General features: G+C 46.3%; 1 protein-coding gene across 7 annotated transcripts in view; it reads left to right on the plus strand.

The window, feature by feature from the left end:
* The window catches only part of Kidins220 (kinase D-interacting substrate, 220kDa), a 79397-nt gene extending 53060 nt beyond the window's left edge, over positions 1-26337 (plus strand). For 4 of the 7 annotated variants that reach the window (XM_005404344.2, XM_005404345.2, XM_013504353.1 and 1 more), the window contains exons 23-30: positions 6424-6602; positions 8558-8784; positions 11357-11473; positions 17528-17560; positions 20272-20403; positions 21960-22058; positions 22932-23168; positions 24562-26337. In XM_005404344.2, the coding sequence (XP_005404401.1) occupies positions 6424-6602; positions 8558-8784; positions 11357-11473; positions 17528-17560; positions 20272-20403; positions 21960-22058; positions 22932-23168; positions 24562-25830 (2293 nt within the window). In that variant the 3' untranslated portion in view covers positions 25831-26337. Of the gene's footprint in view, positions 1-6423; positions 6603-8557; positions 8785-11356; positions 11474-12157; positions 12215-15901; positions 15938-17527; positions 17561-20271; positions 20404-21959; positions 22059-22931; positions 23169-24561 lie in introns of all 7 variants that reach the window. The other 3 variants (XM_005404341.2, XM_013504355.1, XM_013504356.1) reach the window with 3 other exon arrangements.
* The last annotated feature ends 789 nt before the right edge of the window (positions 26338-27126 follow it).

Here is a 27126-nt window from a genome sequence, read left to right on the forward strand (position 1 = left end):
TTGTGTGGCATGTATTCCCAGGGGTTTCTCCATGTTTGAATGATTCACACACGTCTGTGGGTGGGCATCTGCAGCCAGTGCATGGTGGGCCAATTGTGTCATTGTTTCTCTGTGTCATGGTAGTTCTTAATTGAGTGGCAGCAGCGGCTGGCCTGAGGGCCTGCGCACAATAGCGCTCGCCGCAGCATGGCTCCCCTTGCACCAGGGGCCCTCCTTCTGGGCGCCTACAAGGCAGGGAGTGAGCCGGTCGGAAGACCGGTGCTCCCCACCTGTGGCTGCCCGTGCGCGGCGTGGCCCTCCTTCCGGGCGCCTATGAGACTGAGCGAGCCAGCCAGAAGACTGGCGCTCCCCGCCCGTGGCTCCCTGTGCACCTAGGCCCCTCCTTCCGGGCGCCTACGAGACAGGGAGCGAGCCGGCTGAAGACAGGCGCTCCCGTAGATCTTTTAAAATAACTTGTGTAAAAGTTTTTATTTTAATTTGAAACAGTCATATGTTGACTTTTGAATTCAGCATTCGTTGCCTATGCCTGCTATGCAGAGTTTTATTGCAAAGTATTTGCTTCTGTGCATGTGATAAATGTGGTGGATAGGGGCTGGGGATTTAGCTCAGTGGCAAAAGCGCCTGCCTGGCAAGCACAAGGTCGTGAGTTCGGTTCCCGGTACCGGAGAAAAAACAAAAAAAAAAAAAAAAAAAAAAACAAATGTGGTGGATAGCTCATCATTTGGTAGAAATTCATGGTGTGATTAGTGTTGCCTCAAATGGCTATAAAAGTCTGAGCTCATTTACTTTCACTTGAACAATTTAAAATGTTGCACCATAGTGTAAAACTCTGATGCAAAAAAGTAGGCTGTGCTTTTTAATGAAGATACAATTTTCATATTGAGTGGGTTATGCACTGATTTTTGTGCTTTTTTTCCCCTCTCAGTGGAAACTTTTTCTTCAAGCAAAACCTTTTGCGGAATTCCAATAAACAAAGCAGAATTCGTATAAATGAATCCACTCCACTGATAACATTCTTAAATTCAGTCAGTGAGAAAGATAAGCTATTTTGAAGAATATTACCAAATTGAAGAGTTGTATGTGATTGTTGTGCTTCTCCACTCATCAAAACTTCTGTTTGCGTCTCTAGTTAGTTTCAGCAGTGTACTGGGAAAAGCCTCCGTCATGAGTAGATGCAAAGGTCAGCACTGGTTAGGCCGTCTTGCCATGGCAGCGCTTTTCCCTTGTGACACGGAATGTGAAGGAACAGCATCGATGATGTTGCTTGTGGTCAGTGGCCTGCAGTGTGCTGCGTGGCCTCCTGAGATGGCCGGAAGGGCCAGTGCAGCTTCTCAACCAACCCCTCACCCGGACACTGCATTCAGCCTTTGCTGCCTGAGCTCTGTGCCTGCTCAGGGCTGTGGGCGTGCATTCAACGGCAGCATATTGTGAACAGAAAAGAATGATCAATGTAAATACGTTTGCTGAGATGGAGAAAGGCTTTATTCCAAAATCCACAAACAACGAAACTCAAAAAATAAGATTCTTGGGCATGGTTACACACCCATCATGCCAGTACTTTGGGAGGCTGAGGCAGGAGGTTCACTAGTTTGAGGCCAGCCTGGGCAACTTGGTGACATAGTAAGACTCTGCCTCAACATAAAAAATAAGAGAGCTGGGAGTGTAGCTCAGTGTGAAGGCCCTGGGCTTATTTCCTGGTACTAAGAAGAGAACTTCAGGGTGACTTACAGCAGGGACTTGTGTGTTGGTCTTTAGTGTGTCCCATATAATGTATGACTGCATTCTTTGTGATTGTGTTTTAAGGAGTTATCATGTAAGTCATTAGGTGAAGGATTTCAGGCCCTGTCTGGTCCATGTGAACAGAGCCTGGGGTGGGCAGATACAGGCCCTGCTCTGCACTGTATCCCTGACAACAGTGGCCAGGTGTGCTGCCTTCTGAGCCGTAGCTTCTCAGCTCAGGGAATGGAGTAAAACCGCAGGGGATGCTGGGAAAGAGAACTTCAATTACTCTCTAGATTTGTATTTAAAGGAATACTTTTTGGAGAAACAGAAAGCTGATCCTCACATTCATAGGAAATTGCAAGGTATATTTCAAATAACCAAAATAGTCTTGAAAAACAAGAGCAAAATTGGAAGGCCCACACTTTCCCATTTTAAAACCTAATTACAAAGCTATAGTAGTCAAAAGAGTGTGGTACTGGCATAAGGAAGATATGCAGACTGGTCACAAAGAATTGGGCGTCCAAAAATAAACTCAAACCCTTGTGGCTAGTTTAACCTTTGACAGACTGCCAGATCCAGTCAGTGGGGAAGGAACAACTTCTTCAACAACTGGTGCTGAGACAATGAGGTTTCCACATGCAAAAAAGATTGGAATTGGACCCCTACCTCACACCGTGTACAAAGATGAACCCAACATGGACCAACCTACTCCTTCCCAAGCACAGGGTTTTGTCAGTATCAGAAAGGATAAAGTAAGAGTTATTTTATTATAAAAAGTAGAGTTCTTTCGGAAGAACACACTTTATGTGAATGATTCATTCATTCTTCAGATACTTCTTGAACAACTATGTTATGCCTGTGTGCTCTGCGGACACTGGGGTCCAACGTGGATAAGCCAGACTTATTCCCGACTTTGATACGACTTAGAATCTGGCGGGGGAGATAGTAAGAAGACAAGTGAATTCCAGTTTGATATGCAAGAAAGTAGAAGTGCTCTTGGGTCTTAGAATGGAGGGATGCGACTTCCCTGAGGAGGGGGAAGTTGTGCCAAGTGCAGAGGAGGGCTAGAAGGGACGGGGTGAGGGCAGAAGGGGAGGGCACACTCAGCTCCTGAGTGCCTCGGGCTTGGGGCTGTCCTCCAGGGCAGTAGTGAGGGTACAGCCGGGTGTCTTGTTGTCTTTTGTTTCTGTCTCAGACTGCCGTGCTGAGTGGCTTTTTTCTGTCTGTGTTCCCTCCACCTCCCAAAATCTCCATAGCATTTTGTGCAGGAAAGGTGCTCAGTAAATGAGCCACCAGTGGTAGAACGAGCTTGAGGCTTTATGAACTGTTCAGTTTGTGTCACTGTAATAAAATTCTAAAGAAAATTGGTGCTGGGAGTGTAGTTCTGATAGAGTGGATGCATAACATGCGTGAAGCCCTGGCTTTAGTCTCTAGCAAGAGAGGGATAGAGAGAAGAAGAGAGAGGTCTGGGGAAGTAGCTGAGTGGTAGAGACGGACAGACGGAAGAGGGAGACAGAATTTATGTTACTTTTTGACCTATTAAGTCAGGAGGTCATACTTAATATTTAAGCAAGTATTGAGACATTATTAAGTAGCTGCCTTCAGAAAAAGTATAAGTGAATGCCTTCTTCACAAATTATGCTCTAAAAACTTGCTTATATATTAATTTAAAACTGCAATTTCGTCTGTGTAATTTAAACCCTCATCTTGAATAGAAGTGCTGTGAATGGCTTATGTAATTTCTGCCAAGGAATTAAGACGGACTTTTTATAAACCCCTGGCATTTGTAATCAGAATGCTTTAACGTGCCCTGATGCTGGCATTAGCAAGTGCTGGTGGATTGGTGGCGAGGAAAGAAATCGCATTTAAACCGACGAGTTGCTCACTGATGCCTGAGGTTTGAAAGCGCTTTCCGTGGGCCATTTAACTGCTGGCAACTTCTGTTCACATGATTCGTAATATTGGAAATGGAAATTCACTCTTAATTGAAAAGTGAAGTTACTTAAATTCTTTAAATGCTAACCTTTGGGAAAAAATATCTGAGAAATAAAGGCCCATATGATTTTGGTGGCCCACTGCCAAAAGATTATCATTTACATAAATATCTCTTTTAGCAGAAGAGTTGCAAGCGCTGAGCTCAAAAGGTTAGCACAGACTTCAATCTGGAGAGCAGGAGGGTGTCGCTGGCTGCCTCCTGAACGGCAGCATTGTTCGCCGCGTGGAGAACACTGTTCGCATTCAGGCTCGGGCAGTGCTGGCATGAAAACGCAGTTAATTTGTTTCATGTGACTTATCAGCTGTGTGTTTTTATCTAAATCTCTCTAGCCGCTCTCCTTTTTGTGGTGTGTGAGAGACTCGTGAAATAGACGGCTACCTTGTTAACTGCTCCAGCACTGAGGCTTTGGCCGCTTGAGCGCACGGTACAGTGCAGTCATCCCCCAGGTTCTGCATTTCATTTTAAGTATATTTAATCCTATTTGAGTGCTGTTTTACTTTATTAAAGTCGACCCATTTCAGAGAGCTTTTCTCTTTGGGGCGTGTGTGTCTCTGAAAGGACTCCCAAAAATGCGCGAAGTCCAAATTGCTATCTTTCTCTTCTCACCAGCACCCGATTCTTTCCTTGTTTGCTAATTTTGTTCTCTGGATTTTCCCTGAGATGACTTTTAGTATTTGGCTATTAGCCAAGGATTGGGTCTGAGCAGAAAAGCACAGGTCCCAAGGAAATCAAGACTGTTACTCAGATCTCAGTGAGATTTCTATTTCCCTTGGGAGGGGCTTCTCTGAAACTGTACTCACTTAGTAGAACCTGGTGTTTGGAAGTCGTCCAGGTGACTTCCAAGCAGCGATTTGCAGTACATGGGACATACAGTAAGCCGTTTAATGGCACACTGTCCTAAGTTTGGTGTTCATGTGCATCCGCCCAGGCATCGCCACCGGTCCCTTCCGGAAGTTCCCACCTGGGCTTGGGAACCGTCTCCCTCCCTTCACCCCACCTCCCCACTCGCACAGGGAACCTTGACCAGCTGTTTGTGGATGTTTACCTTTGTAAGTTTCATATAAATGAAGACAGTTCTCTGGGCATATTAGCACACACCTGTAATTCCAGCTCCTGAAGAGGCTGAGGCAGGAGGATCAAAAGTCAAGCCCAGCCCCGGTCTTAGTGATTGTCTTGTCTCACAGTAATAAAGGGCTGGGGTTGTAGCCCCGTGAGAAGGCTCTGGGTTCAACCCCAGCACTACGGAAGAAAAACAGAACAACCGTGCACTCTCTTCACTGGATTTTTACTCAGCAGAGTTTCTGCTGAGGCTTGTCTGCCGTTCCTTCCTTTCTATTGAGGAATCCCGATGCTCTCAGGGTATTGTGGCTTTTTTATCACCTTGCTGGTAGCGGGCATTTGGGAGGTTTCCAGCTTTCTGTCGCCCTCCTGTCTTTCAGCTTCCAGCTTCTGCCTGGGGTTTCTGTCCCATCTTCTCTCTAGGGCACCTCGAGTGCGGCCTCTGAGTAGCAGGTGCCTGGCGTCCCGCACTGACCCATCGGCCTGTCACCATGGACCACCTCCAACGGCAGAGGGGTGGTCACACAGTTGCACAGAGTGGCGCCTGATAATATTTTTAACGAATACGTACTCCTATTTAAGACTCTTTGCCTGATACAAAATTGTTTGAAATCAGCTATGTAGGGAATTCCACATAATAAAAGACCAAGTGCAGTGTTACCAATTATTGTGTGATTAGTAAAAGTATGTGGTTTTTTCCAGTCTCCTTTTCTATATTTTCTGTGTCCTTTTACAACAGAAAAATAAAACTAACCTATCTTCCCTTCCTTCTTTTTTTTTCTTTTCTTTTTTTTTTTCTTTCTTTCTCTTTTTTGTGCTGGGGATTTAACCCAGGACCTTTGCATTTAGCTATATTCACAGCTTTTTTTCTTTTTTTAGTTGTTTTTATCATGAGATAAGGTCTTGGTAAGTTGCCCAGGCAGGGCTCTAACTTGTAGTCCTTCTGCCTCAGCCTCCCACAGTGCTGGGATTACAGCTGTGCACCACCATGCCTAGCTAAAAACTTCTTAATAAAGAAAAAGCCTGAGCTGGGGGTGTAGCTCAGTGGTAGAGCACTTGCCTGGGTTTGATCCTTAGCACTGCAAGAAAAAGAAACCTCTCTTAATAGTTTTCTAGTTTTTGTAATTTGTTTAAAGTTCTTAGTTTTTTTCTGTAAAAGAACTGTAGTGTTTCTATTTTCAAATCATGGGGTATAGAGCCAAAGTCTCTGCTAGGGGCATGATTTTGGGCAGGTTTTGTTCTCATTTTTGTTTCTGAAATAGGGTCTCACTATGTAGCCTAGGCTGGTCTGAAATGCATAGCAATCCTCCTGCCTCAGCTTCCTCAGTGCGGAACCTGGCTAAGTAGGGCTTTAATCTTTCTGGGGCCCACTGTCTTCCTTGGTTCAGTGGTAACTCACCGCACCCCATTATGTCACTTTCCTTCCTTCCTCCAGGCTGAGTCTTTGCCCTGACCTCACTCACTGTTACCATGGTAATTTTGTAACTATAGCACTTACTTGGATTTCTTTTCTTTACACGTTTTTTTAACTGAGAGTGAGGTGTATAATCTGTTGTTTGTATAAGTGACAAGTTTTAAGTTGTATAGAATTAGACTTTCTCACAGTGAGACAAATGACCTCTTTTGCATTTTTTTCTTATTTGAAGAATATCAAAGAATATTCCAACAACTAAAGATGTTGAGCCCCTGCTTGAAATTGATGGAGACATAAGAAACTTTGAAGTATTTCTGTCTTCACGGACCCCGGTTCTCGTGGCTCGAGATGTAAAAACCTTTCTGCCGTGCACTGTAAACCTGGATCCCAAGCTTCGGGAGATTATTGCAGGTGGGTGTTATGGGCACACTTGATTTTGATTCTCTAAAGTCTTTAGAAAATTTCCTCTGCTCCATGAAAAGTCACGATTTGAGCTAAGCACCACACAGAAACATGAATGAAGTATAGGAGTTTAGGAATGTTAAAGAAATGTTAGCTGGTTTGGTGGTGCACTCCTGTAATCCCAGCCCTGAGGAAGGCTGAGGCAGGAGGGTCACAAATTAGTATGGACAAATTAGTGACTTAGGGAGACTTTGTCTCAAAAAAAGAAAGAAACAGGGTGAGAATGTGGCTCAGTGCAAAGGCCCTGGGTTCAGCATCCATCATCACACCAAAAAAAAGTTATGTGTTAAGTTCCCACCTTGCCCCCCAAGGTCTTTGGAACTCTGGAATCCGATTGCTTTTAACATGTGACTGTGACTCTCATATAACAATCCATCATAACTTTTCTGTCACCGAATCTCCTGAGTCTCTCTCAAGAGGAATGAGGAAGTCTTTTTGTATGTTTAGGTTTTTAACTTGGTGTGTAGACCGGAACCTGAGGATAGTGACCTTAAGGTTTTAGGGTAGGTGAAGCTCTTGAGCTACCACTGTACACAGGTGCACACCTACACCGATGATCTTACTTTTCTCGTTGCTGAGACAAAATACCCAATACCTAAAGTTAAAGGAGGAAAGGTTTGTCTCAGTTTGTAGAGGGTTCAGTCCATAGTCAGGGGGCTCCAAGGGAGGGTGGCATCGCAGAGGAGAAACAGTCGGTGGCAGGGCAGGGCAGGCGGAGGGCAGCCAGCAGTGAAGCAGCAAGGGGTGGCCGTAGCCCGCTGTCTGTCTCTTACATTCCTTCCAGGCAGGCTGCACCCACACCCAGCGTGGGCTTTCCAGTTACCCATACCCAGAACTACACCAAACTGATCAGTGGACTCATTTAGTGATCACACACCACTCATAACCAGCACGGCACACTTGATCCCAGCATCTCCCCCTCTAGAGCCAGCCCCCTCTGAAAAGCACACCTAGGACCGCATGAGGCTTTGGGGGGATGTCTAGACACAGCCATAGCACCAGCCGCCATTGGAACGCTGTGCTTCTCACGGCTCAGCTCTGCTGGCTGCCCTCAGGTTTTCCAGGAATTAGGCAAAGGTCACCTCACAGCAGTCCTGCGGAGTGTGCAGGTGAGGAGAGCACGGCAGGTGGTCAGGTCCTGTCTGCAGGACGTTGCCCCAGGCTGTTCGGCAGTGCAGAATAGAAGGGGCATCGAGGCTGAGCGGGGGCTGGGCTGGCCCGGTGAGGGTTAGATAGAGGAACAAGTTCTCGCCTCCGTTACACAGGCCGGAGCCTGTGGTCACCAGTGAAGAAATGCGCACCGAAGCACCCCCAGAAAAGGGACGCAGGTCCATCTTGCGGTCATTATGTGGCACATAAAGGGACGGGTGCGGAGTCAGCAGTAGAACCCTTGCCCGCCATGCACAAGGCCCTGAGTTCCATCCCCAGCACCGTGAAAGTTAAATAAGTGAGCGGTCAGTGCCTGCGTCCTCTTTGTAGGTACCTGTGACAATGGTGGCATCTCCTGTCTGGGATGTGTTACTCGGAGGATAAGCCTTCTAGTTTGATCACTGACAGCCTTAGGTCACCATGAATGCATTGGTACTCGACAACTTGAAGTTACCGTAGGTGGCAGCACCTGACGAAGCATGAGAATTGTTAGCACATCCCAAATGTTTTAAGGCAGAGAGACGAATAGGGCTGTTAACTGACAAGAAGAGCCCAGGTATTGTGGCTTCTCAAATGGTGACAGAAACTTTTGCGCATGACAGTTGGGCATCTGGCACTCAGAGTTCAGGTGGAGTAGGCAAGACTTCCAGTCCACTGTAGTCCATCAGACTCCCTGCAGAGCAGGAGCAGGACGTGGGTTGGACTAACTCGAGTGCCCTTGCTTTCTCGGTCCTGGCTCTGGTGGAATCTCGCAGACGTCCGTGCTGCCAGGGAGCAGATCAACATAGGAGGACTCGCCTACCCGCCGCTGCCCCTGCACGAAGCTCCTCCTCGGGGGCCGCCAGGGTATAGCCAGCCCCCCTCCGTCTGCTCCTCCTCCACGTCCTTCAACGGGCCGTTCGCAGGCGGGGTAGTGTCCCCGCAGCCCCACAGCAGCTACTACAGTGGCATGACAGGCCCCCAGCACCCCTTCTACAACAGGGTAAGTGCCTGGGCCCGCTGCGCGGCCAAGGATTTCTTCCAGGGAGATCATGCACGTCTTCTGTCGCGGGTTCTCTACTTGGGTTTCAAATAGGTAAAGGGTAACATTTAAATGTAAAATGTGATTTTTGTAAAATCAAAATAATTTTGAATTTTTGTATGCTCTAGACTTCAGAATCTGAAGGCTGGGCATGGTCACGCATGCCTGTAATCCCAGCACTTGGGAGGCTGAGGCAGGAAAATCATGCAGGTTCGAGACCAGCCTTAACTGCATAGTGAAACCCTGTCTCAAAAAAAAAATCTGAATGTTAGAGATGCTTTTAGTTTCTAGTTTTTATTTTCTTGATAAGAAAGTAAACTCCATAAGGTCAGCTGTGACTATCCATTGCTTTAAATGAATCTGTTTCTCTTTTGGTATACGTGGTAAAATAATTTATATCGACGTTTACAACGATCAACTGAAATTCCTGTAGTAGTTCTTTATACTTAATATAATTTATATCTTTTAAATGTGAGCGAATAATGGAAAAATACTGCTTGTAAGGCTTAGGTGTTATTGCCAATTAATACCACCATAATCCATTTTTAGTATTTCACATTATACTCAGTTATGTATAATTGTTTACTTAATACAAATACACAGTTTTCTAGATGAAAACATGGTGATCTGAAGGAGTCAAACCTTGCTGGGCTTAGCTGGCCCGAGCTGTCTGTTCTCACTTTTCCGAACTTAGTGAATTTTTCTGTGAGGAAGGAGCTTGTGAGCCATAGCCTGCTGCCTCCTGGACCTGTGCTCTGAGATCAGTTGCAGTTTCTCGATTTCGTTGTCTCCTTCTGTAGTCGTAATTCAAGAAAGCATCAGTGCTGGTATTCCTAAAAGCCAGTTGACTACCTAAATAAATTTCATAGAGCTGGAAAGAAAGAGAAGTTTATGATCAGTTGCATCAGAAACAAACTCCAGAATTAATTTAAATGTATTCAGGTTTTGAGAAATACTGGCCATGTTAGTAGTTAGGGATGCGGTTCATAGAGGCCCTGAGGATGTTCTTCCTTATTTCTAGTCAGACAAGAAAACAAACTCAGGTGGAGCAGTGGTGTTTCATAGTGCATTTCTCTCCTTATAAAATTGAATTCCAGCACTCAGGAGGCTGAGGCAGGAGGATTGCTTGAGTTTGAGGCCAGCCTGGGCTACATAGTGAGTTGAAGGCCTGCCTGAACTGCATAGTGAGACCCTGTCTCAAAAAAAAAAAGACCAAAAGAATTGGACTGTAGGGTAGGCAGTATGAAATATAGATTTTTATTTGCCACTCTTCAAAAAAAAATTTGCTATGATTTTGCATAAAATAACTCAGTTGCTGCCAGTTTGAAGTTTTGAGACAAAGAACTTTATTTAGAAAAAAAAAATTACCAGACCCCCTAGGCTGATTGAACTCTCATGTTCACTAATTTCAGGACCAGGTTTGGCGGTGCGCGCCTATAATCCTAGCCACTTGGGAGGCTGAAGGAGGAGCCTTACAAGTTCAAGCCCCGCCTGGGCAACTTAGTGAGACCCAGCCTGAAAAATAAAAAATAAAAAGGGCTGGGATGTAGCTTAGTGTGAAAGCTGGGTTTAATGGAATTTTATTAATTTTAAAACATTTCAGATGTCCTCATTTTTAAGTCTAGTAATTTTTCTATTGTTTTTGCTTTAGTTAGTTGAGATTTTTGGGCCTTAAGAGGAGACTGGTTCTCTTAAACTGTCAGGAGTAAAGGCAGTGAGGGAAGATGCACCGCAGTGTAGTAGAACGCAGTGGCTTTGCGTCTGTGTGTCTGACCCAGGTCACCTGATGCTGTCGTTATAAGGCTGTACATGTCAGGATTTCTAGGGGCTGGGGCTATAGCTCAGTGGCACAGCACCTGCCTGGCAAGCGTGAGGTCATGAGTTCAATTCCCGGTTTAAAAAAAAAATAATAGGATTTCCTCTTTGTAGTACAGAGGAGCATGCTGGTGTTAGGATCTAGGCAAGGCCCGGGACATGGAGGGACCTGTTTCTAGAATTCATGGTGGGACCTGCCTGCTTACACAGTAGGCAGCACGTCCGTCTCATAATCTGAAGAATTTATGGTGGGGTTCTTACATGATCCTGGCCTTTGTGGGCTTTTTTTTTAGGTTAATCTTTTTTTTTTTAGTGGGAAAAGTATTCTAATAAGCAGTATGTTCCAAATAGATTCCAATCTTTTTTTTTTTTTTTTTTTTTTTAAGATATTGTGAGACAATGGATACAGATTACTAGGAACCCGCCACAGGGAGAACCTATGAACTTAAAAGTGTGAAGATACATTTGGGTCGAACTACAAGGCATAAAACTTTGTTATTTTTTAAAGCTTGTGTTAAGTAGAGAATATAAAAATGTAAATAATGTGTCTTAAATTTGAGTTGATATCTCATCAATAGGAGAGAGATGTTCTGTTCTTTTGTTTTGTCACTTGCATGAATATGTTTCTAGTGTTTTTGATGGGTTAGTTTCATTTGCTAAGTCTCATGGCATTTTGATTTCTGTGATTGTTCATTTTTTGTTACGTGTTTCTCCATAGCCATTCTTTGCCCCATACCTTTACACGCCAAGGTATTACCCTGGCAGCTCCCAACATCTCATCTCACGTCCATCTGTAAAAACAAGTTTGCCTCTCAGAGAGCAGAGCAATGGCCTAGTAAGTATACCAAGGGGAACCGGAATGTTGGTCTCGTGAACACAGGCGGCCTTGGAAATGGGGCGATTGCCTTTCCAGAGCAGAAGAGTGCGACTGATTGTACAAGTAGTGTTGGGAGACTTGAGTTATTACTGACAGAAAATGTATTTCATCTAATGTACTAGTAAATATCTGGGGAGGGAAAATGACCAGCAGCCTCAGGAATAAATGTTGAAATTTTACAATGAGAGATTTCTGGCTTGTGTAATACAGTGTTTATTACCAAAACTTTAAAAGCTAATCTTTTGTATCTGCTAGTTTCTAAGATGTTTTAAAGGAAATACATGTATGGTATGTGTGCGTATATAAACAATATACACACACACACATACATACAGCAGAGGATGAAAGAAAACTATTTCTGTCTAGTGACACAAGTTAAATAGGTTAAGGGGAAATGTCTCAAATGTATCAAAAACAAAATACACTTGAGCCGGATATATTGTAGGGGTTCCCCATGACAAACTTAGTTCAAGCAACAATGAGAAACCAACTCCATCAATGGACTCTGAGTGGAATTTTACGACGTGGTGAAGGGACATGTGGTCCCATGGCTGTTGCGGGGCGCTGTGCTCTTGTGAGGTTCCATCCTTCATCTTCATGTTCTGCTCACCCCGCCTCTCCCACTCTCCTGTCCCACGCCAGGAGGTTATCAAGGAGGACGCTGCCGAGGGGCTTCCCTCGCCCACGGACTCCTCGAGGGTAACGGAGCAGGCTTGTGCGTGGCCGCTGGCGCGCGTGGCTTCCGCAGTTCACTAACCGTGCACCTGCCGTGTGATTGGACTGGCAGTGAGCGTAGAGTAGCCCGTTACTAATCGTTAGAGCTGTGGATTAATTCAGAAGCCGGTGCTTAACTTTACCCTTTTCTTCCTCCTGCTTTTCCCCTTCTTCAGGGAAGGGATGTTTTCAGCAGCCAGTTAGAGCCACCAGCTTTACGTGTCCCCTACGGTTGAGCTTTGTCTTCACCTTTGACAGTTTTGATAAGGCCTTCACTTGCCACTGCACATGTGGGGAGTCACCTGTGAAGCTACAAGACATGAGCTAGATGTTGTGTGCTTTTATCTGTTTATTAAAATAAAATTTCCAGATGGAACAAGTTTAGCATGTAAAGGAAGTCACGTATATCTTTGCCCTGGTACTGTGCTTCACTAATGCTTTGTTTTTGTTTTTGAGACAGGGTCTCACCATGTAGTTCAGGATGGTCTTGAACTCACCATGTAGCCCAGGCTGGCCACGAACTTACGGCAATTCTTCTGCCTCAGCCTCCCGAGTGCCGGGACTACAAATGTGTGCCACTACACCTGGCTTCACTAAGACGCTTTTGTTGCAAACAATTTGGTTCACAAATGGAAGCATTTGACCAAATTTTGTTTTTGCATGACAAACATGACCATGGCTGTCTCCCGCACAAACACAAAGGTGGCCATCTTTTTCAAAATCATACAGCAAACTAAGTTCATGAACTGAGGTGCCACTGTATTTCCTTAAAACCTTAAGTTAGGTTTCCTTAAAAAAACAAACAAACAAAAAAAAAAAAACCACCACTCATAGAGGAAGTCATTTGGTAATGATTATCCAAGACCATATACTTAGTAAGAAATATCTGTGTTGAGCCTTAAAGTCTTATAGGAGCCAGGGCATAGCTTAGTGGTCCAGCACTTGCCTAGCATATGCAAGGTCCTGAGTTCCACCCCCAGCCCTGCAGAAATTCAAGATACCAAATTCTGTTTGGGCACATAGGGAATCTCTTTGGGTCACCGCCATTCTGTGCAGGAGTCACTTTTAGTTGAGTACAAACTCCTGTGTGTGCTGCCGTCCTTGGAGCTACAATTTCTCAGCTGATTTGCGATGAAAACAGATCCTGAGCAGAATTTGATGGATTTGGTGATACTGACCTCCTACAGCAGTAGCTATCCCTGTGCTCCAAAATGTTGGCAGACACTTGAAAAAGAAGTGTAGTTTTCTTCCAGAGACCATCGGGAAAGGCCAATTTTGCAATGAGTTTTTGGAGAAGGGGAAAGAACGCGGTTCCTGAGCCGTGTTTAGGAGCCCAGTAACAAAGCGCAGAGGTCCCCTGCCTGTTTTAGTGCCTTTGTTTAGTAAAATAACCATAGTCTCTGTTGTTCTTTTAGTATTAAAAGATAGTTTCATAATTACCATAGTGCATAATAGACGCTCACCAAGTTTCCGTTGCTTTTAAGAACTTACTAATGGCGTAGCATGTGAGGTGTGTTTTGTAGAAGAGTAGTCCAAGTGGACACACAGTTTAATATCGAATGGAAAGCAGTGGTGGAAATGCAAAGGACTTGTACATGTGACAGTTGTCGGCTGCTCTCCAGCAGGACTGATGATTGACTACATTACTCGGTCACCTGTCCCCTGCATGCACTCTTTATGAGAAAGGCTGCTATACATAGGTCAGGAGCTAAACAAACATTTTGAACTAACTGTCGTTACAGATATAGAATAACGTGAGGGAAAAAAGCCAGACCGAAATGGGTTAACCAACTACATGGTTTTGTTTTGGTTTTTCTTTTTGTAAAAAATAGGTGGGCTCATCTTTTTTTTTAACCACAGGAATTTCTGGTCAACCTTTAAAGACAGATCCTTGGAAACATAGTTGAATTTTCTTTCATTTAACATTATAGGGATTATAGCTTATAAAGTCCAGCCAAGGATTTATCAGGTAGATTATAAATATCCTAGTGTTTTACTAAAGGCAAGGCTTTATAAAATATGTGTTCATGTTAGAGTTTTCCCTAAAATTTTATCACTGAGGGCGAGTAAATGCCATTTCTTACAAAAAATGGGAAAATAAGTTATGCGGAGCTAGTGTTTCCCATTTCTAGGCAGAGGATTCTTCGGGAATGAGATGTAAATCTGAGCTCCTTTTTGCAAAACCATGGGCATAGGCCTAGGCCCACCTTGCCCTCCCTTCCTTCCTCAGGCTCCTGGGGACAGAGTTAAAATTTATCCGGCCTTAGGCACATAAAGACCATTGGTGGTTCAGCAGCACTGAGAAAAGTGTAAGCAAGCATGGAGATACAGTATGAAATCCTAACTGCATGGCTCTAGCTGGGGAACAGCTCTCCTGCTGTAATCTTGTGTCCATTTCCTGTGGCCATGGTGGGGCGCTCAGATGTTGTAAGAATCCACTTAAAATGCCCGGTGAACCGGGTGTGGTGGTGTATCCCTGTAATCCAGAGCTCTAGGAGGCTGAGGCAAGAGTATAGCAAGTTGGAGCCCGCCTGGGTAACTTATCCGCTTAGCAAGACCCTGGCTCAAAAAATAAGTAAGTAAATACATACCTACATACCATACCATACCATACCATACCATACCATACCATACCATACCATACCATACCATGCAATACAATACAGCACAACAAAAGGCTGGGGACATAGCTCAGTGAGACTACCCTGGATGCATTCCCCAGTGTCACAGAAACCAGCAACAGAGCTGCTGCGCCAGGCAGCTGAGCTCAGCGTGAGAAGTTCATCCCTCCAGTAAACTGGGTGTTGAGATACAAAGTGGTCTTCCGAGGCGCTGGTGTGTCTTTCAGTGTATGCAGACACTGAGAGTACATGGTGAGAGCTCCCGGGCAGCAGCAGGCTCTCAGTCATTAAGTTTTTAGGGCATCAGAAGCTCACGCTGAGTTTAACTGCAGGCACGTCAGTGCCCTTGACCCCCATGTTGCCCAGGGCTCACTGCAGTGGCATCTGGGTAACCCTGTGTCCTCAAGTCGAGGACCACTCGGGAGGGCCAGCGTGGGGCCAGGTCCGCTCAATGACATTCTATTCTGTGACTTCCAGAGCTGCTCTGGAGAGTGACTTTGCACCTGCTGCTCCTCGTGGCATCTGTGTTCCTGGACAGAAGAATAGTGTGGTCTTTCCGCATCCTTCTGTCCATCCCCAGCTGATTCAGCACTGGGCACAGTTGATGCCTGTGTGCTGAGGCTGCCACTGAGCTCCAGGGAGCTCACACGGCCACCGAAGCTGCAGCGATTCTCCAAAGCCCATCGTCCTCAGCCTTTGCAAGGGCTCTAGCAGCCTCCAAGTGCTTTTCATCCAGACGCAGCGGTCATTAGCACAGAGTTATTTGTGAGGAGTTTCAGAATCGCCAAGGCAGCATTAACCCAGCACTGTGACTTCTGTGCTGCTCTTGCCTTTACTTGGAGAGATTGATGCAAACTCCTGGCTTAATCAGAGTTTTCAAAAAATGCAGGTCTTGCTTTCCGCAAAGTGAGATCCCGTTCACGGAGTGACCGGGTAAAAGGTGAAAAAGAAGAGCTCACCTGTAGGGAATTTTGATTTCCACCACTGGTTTACAACTTGTAAGCTGTGTTCAATAAGCGTGTGCCCAACCAGGCTGCCTCTGTTCGTTCAGGTGAAGACTCAGATGAGCAAGTTACGGACGCCATGGGTAAGGAGCTGGGACCCTTAGATTGGAGGCTCGCCGCAAGGACCTCACAATGGCTTCAGCCAGCTGAACGCCACACACTTGGAACAGTATTTTAGTATTTTCATTGACCTGTTGGAGTTTGGACAAGCACTCACTTAGCTCCCCGCTTCATTAAAGCATAGTGAAAAATTGTATTTACTTCCTGCTTGCAAGTCTTTGTACCAGACTTCAACAAGGAATCATTTTCCCCTAAACAGTTAATAAATTTCAACCGAAGTGATTGGGATATGTTCACAAAAATGAAATTACAGTGATCTTATTAGGGCAAGTCAAGAGTACTATGAAAAGTTAAAAAAGAGGAAGGGATCACATTCATTGCAGTTGCTTAGTACTTGTGGTTTTTTTTTTTTTTTTTTAAAAGATTGTCCTTAAAAATATAATGTTAAGCCTTACCCCATCAGCTTTGACAGAATTGTTATTTCTCAAGCAGTTGGAAGCGTCAGTTATATTTTCCAGCTAGAGTAACAAAACCTTTCTCTTATGTTTTAGGAAGCCCTAAAGTAAACTATGATTTCATTAGCACTTTTTTTTACATTTTTGCAAGTCTCTACAGGTGTGTGTATAGTTACTTTTAAAAATTTATTTATAATTAGCTCAGTAATCTGGGAAATGAGGTTCCCATGGCGTACTCCACATACTGCTCTGTTAAAAGACATACAGCATTAGGCTAGCAGAGCCCTGCTTTCTGTTTCACTGAAACAGTCGTGTGAATTAACTTTGATACAGTGTTGTCAGTCATCTCTATACTATTTTAAGTACCTTAAGAATATTTGCCAGGCATGGTGGTAAATGCCTATAATCCCATCACTTGGGAGGCTGAGGCAGAAGGATCACCACAAGTTTGAGGCCAACTTAAGCTGCACAGGCTAGGATGAACTTCAGGCTAGGCTGAACTAGGTAGTGAGATCCTGTCTCAGAAAGAGGGAGAGAGAAAAGAGGAAATTTGCCACCAATTTAATAATAGTTAACAGCATTGGTTGTTTGGATTAGAGCTTTGAGAGATCTCTGTCGCTGCAATAGTTGTGTTAATCGTAGGCCGTAGGCTTTTTTTTTCTGTTACAGTTATGATTTCTTGGGCTGAGAGGCTCTCAGGGCCTTGCTTTTGAAATGCTTTGTAGGGCATCTGTTACGATCCACATACCCAGTAAAACAAACCCCAAACTGAAAGTGTACTTGTGAATATAAACTACATGTGGCTGGGTATTTTTTTATGATCAGTAAGCCTTATTATTAAAAGGTTTAAAATTTAAGCCTGTAAGTAGGAGGAGCATTGAATGTATGATGCACAGTTTATTCCTTTAATAGAGAAAATCAGAATTTTGAGAGCGCAGTTTTAAAATCACTGAGCACATGTTCATGAAATTAATGTGCGCCTGTGTGCGTGCATGCAGTGCACGGGTGCATGTGTGTGCGTGTGCGCGTGCGTGCGCGTGTGTGCATCGTGCAGAATGGGTGGGTTGTTCAGAGTAAAGGGAATAACGGGCCTGACAGGAGTACATGATCCTTGTCTTTCTGATGTTTTCCTCACTCTGTTCTGTTCCTTCCTCGAAGCTGTGTGACCCTGGGTTTAACAAACAGAGACAGGTACAGACACTCCGCGCGTCGCGTGCTGGCCTGCTTAGACGCACTCGTTGGCTACCTCGTGCTGGGCTGTTCGCAAACCTCTGCTTATTTCGGGGCCTTGAGTTTCTGTTATAGCTGCTTTCTGTGGCGCTCATCTCTGGCTAATCAACTTAAAGCTTGCTTCATAAATTTACCAGATAATGTTTCAGAGTATAGTTTTAATCTACTTACATTGTAAAGGGAAACACTTCCCTCATGGTAATTTTAATGTTTTGATAGCTTTACTTTTACCTGTAGAAATTCTGATGTGTATACATTTTGAAGTGTATATTTAACAGTTTAAACAAACTAACACTTGCTGCATCCAGTTTTCTATATTAGAAAATGTTTTTAAAAGATAAATTCTGATTTATAAAATGAGTCTATCAAAATCATCTGTTCTTATAACAGATAAATTTCAAGTAAGAATGCATGATTACTGTTATCATTTGAACTATTCTGTGTGTTTTTCAAGTAGTATATTAAGTTTCAATTAAGAATTTATCTGCTGAGGCCAGGCGTGGTGGCGCACGCCTGTCATCCCAGCACTTGGGAGGCAGAGGCAGCAGGGTCGTTGTGAGTTTGAGGCCAGCCTGGGCTACATAGTAGGTCCAAGGCCAGCCTGAACTGTACACTGAGACCCTATCTCAAGCAAAAAAAAACAAGAATTTATGTGCTGAATTGTTGAAAATGCTTTTTATTTCCCTAGAACTTTAGTACTCTTTCTCCTTCCTTTCCTGAGATTTTTATCTAAAAATCATTATTTGGGTTACAAGGTTTATTTGGTTTCAAAATAATTTTACTATATGTCATTATTGTGGCCAAGATCTGGCAGATAATTACTATTTTCCCTTTATTCAAAGAAACATTATTTTTTTTTCATTCCCTGAGAATTTATCCCTTGATAAAGCCCAACTTATAGTCAAGTGTAAGATTGTAATTTTGTTAGAATCTGATGTCTGTGTGCCTTTATATACAGTCATTTAGAAATAATAAATAAATATTCTATGTGCTCCACAATGTAGAAAAAATAAGTTAATCTTTTGTGATTTTTGAGTCAAAACCAGTGTATAAATGCAGGTCTGTCCAGACTGAGGAGACAGGTCAAGGGAAAAGAACATTTGAAAGAAGTAAAGATCATTAGAGAGAGAAGTACTGTTTGGCAGTCAGAGGAAATGCAGGGCTGGCGGGGCGAGCCTGGGGACATTACACTGAGAACCAAGGCAGATGAGGAAGGTCCGCACTCGCGTGATTGCGTGCGTGTGGAATGCTTAGAACAGGCTTTCCGATCTGGAGAGGGCTGGTGGGGGAGGAGGACAGGGGTTTCTTGGAGGTGAAGAAGATGTTCTAAAATTGATGTTCACACTGTGTGAATAAACTTTAAAAATTATTGAATTGCATGCTTTAATGAGAGAATTATATGGCATGTGAATTATATCTCAATAAAACTATTTAAAAAGAAAAACAAAGATAACGCAAGTATAGTATTAAAAATTCATAGAAAGCATTTCCAAAGTAGAGAGTGATAATGAATACTTTGAATACTGGCTGTGTTCATACGGCCATGAAACAGAACACTGTATGGTGATATGAAAACTAAATCATAGCAAGATGAGTGTTTTGCTCTTCATGCTCTAAAAGCAATTCAACCCTGGGCCATATATGTCACATATTAAATTTATATTTAATTAAAAACAAACTATAGTGCTCGCTTTGGCAGCACATATACTTAGAAAAAAAAATAAAACTATAGATATATGTGCTTGGTGTAACATACCCCAGGTCATTAATCGCCAAACTTCCATGGGCCTGTTTGACACTTGCTAGGACCCCTTAACTCCCACAAAATTACGACCATATCTGGTTAGTATGGTCTCGTACCTTAGCTGTATTTATACTTCTGTGTAATATCTATATATTATACATATATACGCACGCTAAATGTGTACACAGTTATCAGTAGCAATAATACTACATTACACTTTCACATGACAAATAATATTTAAATAGTGGCTAGCTGCATTTTTGACTATTCATAGTCTGTTTTTGTCCCTAAAGTGACAAAGGAGTATAAAGTACATTATAAATTCACATACCCTTGAGGATATAATAAATGTCACATATCATCTAAAGGTTAGATTGAAGGTAAATAGGATAGACTGGAATGTCTTTATTGTCCTCTTCTGTATTTGTTTGTCCCCTCCTTTGTGCTATTAGATTCTGTAACCTCCTCAGAAGTAGTTGGAGCAAATTAAATAGGAAATTAAAATCCCTGATCACTAGGGTTCTGGTCCAAATGGGCCCCTGAGCCCTCACACAGCCTCTCAGGGTACTTAGAGGACAGTGCAGGGGCCACAGGAAGCGCTTCGTGAGGTGTGTCACCACGTCAGAATTGAGCACTGGACTCATGCTCTTGCTATTCAGACCTCTCTCCTCTCCCGTATTAAGAGGTTAGGCTGTAAACCCCTGAGAGCCGCCCCGGCCTGCCTTGGGCAGTACTCTTGTTTCAGAAGCTAAGCTCAGGCTCTGTCTGCTCCTCATTAAGGGGTGGCAGTAACTGAGTGTGTTCTGTGATGGCAGTTCTTATTTATCTTTGTTTCAGTAGTGTCACTGAATGAATTTTTCGGTCGTGTCATCCCACGTATCTGGTGTTAAATGCTGTCATATTTGTGTTTTTCCCTCGCCTTAACCAGGGATCGGGCCCGGCCACTGGACCAGTGCTGACCCTGACCTCAATGAATGTAGACGCCGTGTGTGAGAAGCTGAAGCAGATCGAGGGGCTGGACCAGAGCCTGCTGCCTCAGTACTGTGCCACCATCCGAAAGGTGACATGCGTGTGTCGTGGCCTTGGTGGGCCTGCTCTGTCCAAGTCCCTTAGCGGGGCTGTCTGCTGGAACAGCAGAGCTCAGTGTGAAAACGGGGCCTCGCTGCTTTGCATCCCAGCGTTGCCCTTTGTCTCTTGATTGGTGCATGGATAATCAGTAAAGTAGCTGAATTACAGTGTCACATAAGTTTGAGGTACCTGAAAGAGAAACACGGGCTTTCGCACTGAGCTGAGCGGCTCATCTTCCCAGGGAGGAGCAGAGAGCGCATGAAGGCTTTTTCTGATGTGGTCTGTTTTTTTTAACAAGTTGAGCACCCCCAGTCTGAAAGTCTGAAATCCACAGTGCCCCGAAATTTGAAATCTATACCCAGGAAGCTCAGTATAAGTTTCAGACTTCCAATTTTCACATGGGGATGCTCAGCTGCTAAAGTCCCTGCCGATATTCCAAAACCAGGAAAACTCTGGAATCTGAGGCACTGTGGGGCCAGTCATTTAGGAGATGATACCCAACCTATAGCGTATATTTGCAGGATTTCGTGATTATGCAAAGTAAGCCACACTTGCTTCATTTGCCGCAAACTCTCACTTTCACATCAGACAGAACTTACAACCTATCACACTTGATGAAACCACACAAACGTGGGTTTGCAAAGCTAATACCTGTGTGGAAGACTGTTTCTTTCGAGAGCCTGTTCTTGGGTCTAGTAGTTAACCCAGTGGTCCGGGGCTGGCAGGGAAAGCTTCCCCTAGGCAGAATTAACCGAGTCTTTTTATAGTGGTTTTCCCACCCAGCTACCCTTCTTGTATCAGAGTACTGAAGTAGAACATCAGCAGCAAGCCTCTGACATTGACGTACTTTAAAGAAGGGCATTGAAGAGAATATTTTTAAATGATCCTCACCATGCATAGACACCATTGTACTAATCTCAACCGCATTGGGTCAGAAAGGCTGTGGTGATGCCCTCTTTCTCTCTGGTCTTTCCTTCAGAATCTGCATGGAACCTGAACATCCTACCATTTTTAAGTGCAGGTGTTCCAAAATTCTACCACAGCTAATAAAGCCAGGTTTTATAGTTCATAAAATCAGTGAGCTGCCTATTAACAAAGAAAACTCGGGTGCTTCTTACGTGAGGGAAACTAGCATTAGAAAGACTGAAAAGCGACGGGACCGTCGCGTGTGTGCGTGTGAGCATAGCATATGTTGGGAGTTAGGAGGTGGCCCTCATTCTGCGTGCAGCCCCCACTGTCACCGATGAACAAGCTTGTCAGGCACACTTTATTTAGATTTAACTTTATCATCACCAACCAACTCCCTCAGGACAGCTGTCCTTCTCCCTTCCCCGCAGCTCTGCTCGTCTTCGTCTTTTCCGAGATTAGAAAAGAAAAACTAACAGTTTGCCTGCCGCCCATGACCGGCTGGGGAGTGGGCAGCGGCTGGAGGGTTAGCTCGCGGCGTGGTCCCCGAAGAGTGATTTTATAAGTGCACTTTTTAATCACTGGTAATTGAGGAAATTTTACGTTTATTGGTCTTTACAGTTGGTTTTATCTTTTTCTCAGGCAAACATAAACGGCCGGGTGTTGGCTCAGTGTAACATTGATGAGCTGAAGAAAGAGATGAATATGAATTTTGGAGACTGGCACCTTTTCAAGAGCACAGTAAGATATTTACAACATGGTTTCATTACAGCCGATTAGATTATTTGTGGCACTGTACACAACCAGTACCAAGCGTTCTGGCCTACACTGGTAGTGTCCCGTACTTCAGGTAGAACCGACGTTTAACTTGGTGCAGCCCCGTGTGGTGGCGCAGCTCTGCCCCTCAGGGCATTTCATGCTGAGGACAGGTCGCACACTGTTCCTCTGAGCTTCCACCTGACGGGGTCTCCCAACCTGGACAGCAGCCGCCCTTGAGGCCTCGACCTACAGCGCTTGTCCCTGCCTCTCAGGCTGCGGCACTTGGCCCTGCTCCGGCCTGCTACCCAGAATTCTCTGCCGTGACCCCTGCCCCTCCCCTGGCCCCGCAGCTCCCCCTCGTCCTGCTCTCTTCAGAGCTGAGCCGGCTCTGGGCTGGGCTGTCTTTTCCCTGAGTGAAATCTCTTCCTAGTTCTGTGGCACATTTCATTTCTTTCATAGGTTTTAACCTGAAGTAACAATGTAAGTGACACACCAGAGTGGAACGCTGTACAGAAATGATAATTTCTGCCATCATTTAAAGATAAGATTCAGTGCATATTTGTTAGAAATTCCTTGACAGGAAGTATCTTTTCCCATTTCCATTATAATTTATATTTTATTTTCAAAAACTATTTCTTTTTAAATTTGTATTTATTTATTTACTTTGGAGATAGGGTCGTGCTATTGTACGAGGCTGGCCTGGACCCCACTATGTAGCCCAGTGATCCTCCTGCCTCAGCCTCCCAAATGCTAGGAGTACAGGCATGAATCACCACATCTTAGCTCAAAAACTATTTCCGAAACTTCTAGCGTGTGATTCCTCAGTGTAGATGTGACCTTTTTTCTCCCGTTCAGATACTAGAAATGAGAAACACAGAGAACCAGGTGGTCCCCGAGGACCCCCGTTTCCTCACTGAGAACGCCAGCAACGCTGTCGCCCACGGAGAGTCCGTCCGCCGGTCCTCGCACACGGAGCTGCCTCACACTGAGCTCTCGGGCCAGGCGCCCTACACACTCAACTTCAGCTTCGAGGAGCTCAACACGCTGGGCCTGGAGGAGGGCGCCCCGCGGCACAGCAACCTGAGCTGGCAGGTGTGTGCGCGCTGCGGTCCTGGAGGGCCCGGCATGGTTGATTTCTGGAGTACAGGTGCAGATGCTTCTTGAGAGCCTGCGGCCAGATTCGGGCATCCATCAGGGCTGCTCCGTCAGTGCAGGGCCTGCGAGCGGAGAAGGGAGGCAGCGGCTCTGAGGCAGTGGCTGGGAGAGGAAAGTGGCTGCGAGGGGCAGGTGGGAGAGGGAGGGTGCCCGGCTCCTTTCAGTGCTGTCACTAAAGCAAAAGGTGAGGTGTGGTCTGCACTCACGAGACCCACTTCTGGGAAGTCCCCTTCTCCTGCTCACAACAGTAATGGCGGCCTCTTCCTGGCAGCACCTCCGCTGGGAAGCACACCGCCTGCACGCCTGGCACTTTGGTGTCTCTGTCTGGGTGGCCCGCTGCTCCCTGCTCCCGGAGGAGCCCCTCAGGGTCTCTTAGGGACCTCCACCCTGCCAGGACCTGGAGGCTCAGGGCCCCTGCACCTCAGCATTACGGGGGTCCCAGAGAACTTGACACAAACAGAAATGTTTCTTTATATTTATTAATGTGTTTAAAAGAAATTCATGCTACGTTAATATAAATAACATTTTATGCAAAATGGCATGTTTCTGTTTTCCAAACCAAAATCAAATGAGGATGGGATTGTTTTGCCATTTGTTTAATCCCTGTGTTCCCCGGAGACGACGGGGTCCCCTCTGTGCTGCCTCCTGGAGTCCACAGGGATGTTGCACGCCTATAGTCCTTGTAGCCCCGATTCCTTTGTTAACAGGGCAGCTGCCGGCCCGCGCCTCCTGCTGCTGCCGCTCCTTAGAAACCTGCCTTCTCTTCCGGGTTACACTTGTAACCTGGTGGAGGTCCTCCTCCACCGCGCTCTCTCCTTCTCCTCCTCCTCCTCCTGCCCCTTTTTATTTCCCTCTCCTCCCCCTCCTCCTTTTTCTTAGGTAGCTGAGTACATTTTCTTCCTCTAAATTGAGACTCGGGGAGGCTTCATGCCATACAAGTTGAGAAAGTCTTTCATCACACCTTGAAGACGAGTGTTTTAACTCTTACCTTCTTTGTCTCTTCCAAGAGGAATTTATAGAAAAATTAACCTTGCCTTAACTAAAATTCAGAAGTTTGAAGTTACAAAAGCAAGTGCTAAGATTATCTAACATGATCTTTAACTCTGCGTTTAAATATTAACAGTAAACTAATTTTAAAATGTTGCCAAGTTTCCTGAGAACAGAACTAGTGAATTACTAAGCTCACGCTTTTGTGAAGGCGTGTCAGGTAGAATTCCCTTAAAAGAGCTTGGTCTTGTGATGAATTCTAAAAGCACGTGTGTGTATGTATTTCCTAAGCTGATGCCTCTTCTCTTTCTTTTCCTGTCTGGTGTCTTCTCTGTCTTCACAGTCACAAACTCGCAGAACCCCGAGTCTTTCGAGTCTCAACTCCCAGGACTCCAGCATCGAAATCTCCAAGCTCACAGACAAGGTGCAGGCCGAGTACCGGGACGCCTACCGCGAGTACATTGCGCAGATGTCCCAGCTGGAAGGGGGCGCGGGGCCCGCCAGCGTCAGCGGCCGCTCTTCCCCTCACAGCGCCTACTACGTGGGGCAGAGCCCGTCGGGGGGCAGTGGGCACCCCAGCCTGGAGCAGGAGAGGGGCAAGGATTGCGAGCCGAAGCAGGACGAGGGGCGGAAATCGCTCCTGATGAAGAGGGCGGACGTGCTGGACTACTCATCCTCGGGGGTGTCCACGAGTGACGCGTCGCCCCTGGACCCCATCACGGAGGAGGACGAGAAGTCCGACCAGTCGGGCAGCAAGCTGCTCCCGGGCAGGAAGGGCTCCGAAAGGCCCAGCCTCTTCCAGACAGACCTGAAGCTGAAGGGCGGCGGGCTGCGCTACCAGAAGCTGCCCAGCGACGAGGACGAGTCCGGGCCTGAGGAGTCGGACAACACGCCACTGCTCAGAGACGACAAGGACAAGAAGGCCGACGGCAAAGCCGAGCGGGCGGCCAAGTCCCCGGAGCACAGCGCCGAGCCCATCCGGACCTTCATCAAGGCCAAGGAGTACCTGTCGGACGCGCTGCTGGACAAGAAGGACTCGTCCGACTCGGGCGTGCGCTCGAGCGAGAGCTCGCCCAACCACTCCCTGCACAACGAGGCGGCCGACGGCGCGCAGCTGGAGAAGGCCAACCTCATCGAGCTGGAGGACGACGGCCACGGCGCCCGGCGGGGGCTGCCGCACAGCCTGAGCGGCCTGCAGGACCCCGTGCTGGCACGCATGTCCATCTGCTCGGAGGACAAGAAGAGCCCTTCCGAGTGCAGCCTGCTTGCGAGCAGCCCCGAGGAGGGCTGGCCCACCTGCCCCAAGGCCTACAACCTCAACCGCACCCCTAGCACCGTCACGCTCAACAACAACTCCGCGCCCGCCAACAGGGCCAGCCAGGGCTTCGATGACACGGAGGCGGCACGAGAGACCTCGCAGGCCCTGCTGAGGCCCGGGCCCGGCCCCAGCCCCAACGCCACTGTGCTGCAGAACGAGAATCTCAAGAGCCTGCCGCATAAGCGGGGCCAGCGCGCCAGCTACACCCGACTCTCCAAGGAGCCTGCAGAGCTGCACACGGGGGGCCCACCCGACAGCACAGGCTTCGGAGAAGAGCGGGAGAGCATCCTGTGAGGCAGCACTGTCCACGCCGTGCCCCCTCACGCTTCCTTCTGGACGGCAGCCGGAGGCGGGGTCACCGGCCCCCGCGTCCAGCGCTTGCCGCTCTTCTTCGACCTGTCATTCTCCTGCCCCACAGGCCGCGTTTCTGAGATGAGATCTGAGTAGAAAGCCAGCTCAGAGACACCGAAAGGGCTTCACTTGCAGGCACACTAGGGATCCCTTTCACACAACACGCAGTCATGAAATACTGAAGAGAGGACCTGGCATTAAATGAAGCAGAAGCCAGTTTTCCTCCTGAGGGTTTTAATGTAGAGAGGAACGCGCAGGATCTGGAGTAGATGCTTAGTAAGTTAGAAACCTGATTTCGTTCTAATAGAAAAATTGCTTATCAAAGAGGTGTTAAAGCAGAAATACATAATGATGAAGGCTTTAAAACTTGATAAGAAAAGCCAGGCATGGTAGCACACACCAGTAGTCCCAACACTCTGGGAGGCTGAGGAAGGAGGATTGGAAATTCAAGCTCAGCCTGGGGTACTCAGCCACTTAGCAAGACCCTATCTCAGAATAAAAAGAGACCCTATCTCAGTGTGATGGCCCTGGGTTCGGTCCCTAGTACCCCCTGAAGTTGGTGAGGAAGTGAGGCAGCAGTGCCCAAAGTGGTGTCACCAGGCCATCAGCTGTCAGGAGAGCACATGGGAGGGGCCGCTGTCGCCCATGGGCCTGATCTCGTCCCCGAGTCCCAGCTCCATTCCAGCACCTTCCAGCCGCGCCCTGGAGCCAGCCCTGGATGCCCACAGCTCTTGTCCTCTGTGCACCCAGCCTCTCTTGGAGAGCTGAGAGGTGAGAGCTCTCTGGGGACGGTCAGACAGACATGGGAAAGAGCAGACATGGGAAGTGTTCCTGGGATGAACATGTAAGGGAAGCATGGTATCAGAAATGCTGGCGACGGTTGACAGATGGCCAGGAAATACGTAATTAGATGAAACAAAAGCCTCGTCTTCTGTACCAGGACTGAGTTTACCTCCATCCATTCCTAAACCAGCACTGTAATTCTGGAGAAATATTATCAAAAAGGAAAAGCATTTAAAAATGAAATCCAAACACATAAAAACCAAGAGGAAGAAGAAACTGTAACTGGAGCGACCATAAAACGCGATGCTTTGCGTTGACAGCGCAGCTGGGGGGCGCTCACATTTACGTGCTCGCTCGGCCTGGAGAGGGGCCCTGGCATCACCCGGCGAAGCTTCTCATTCTCACCCGACTCACTGACGCAGAATGAACTCTGGCCGTGCATGCGAAGGCGCGGGT

This window comes from Chinchilla lanigera, unplaced genomic scaffold (genome assembly GCF_000276665.1).
Source record: "Chinchilla lanigera isolate Chin_1 unplaced genomic scaffold, ChiLan1.0 scaffold00086, whole genome shotgun sequence".
Lineage (NCBI taxonomy): Eukaryota > Metazoa > Chordata > Mammalia > Rodentia > Chinchillidae > Chinchilla > Chinchilla lanigera.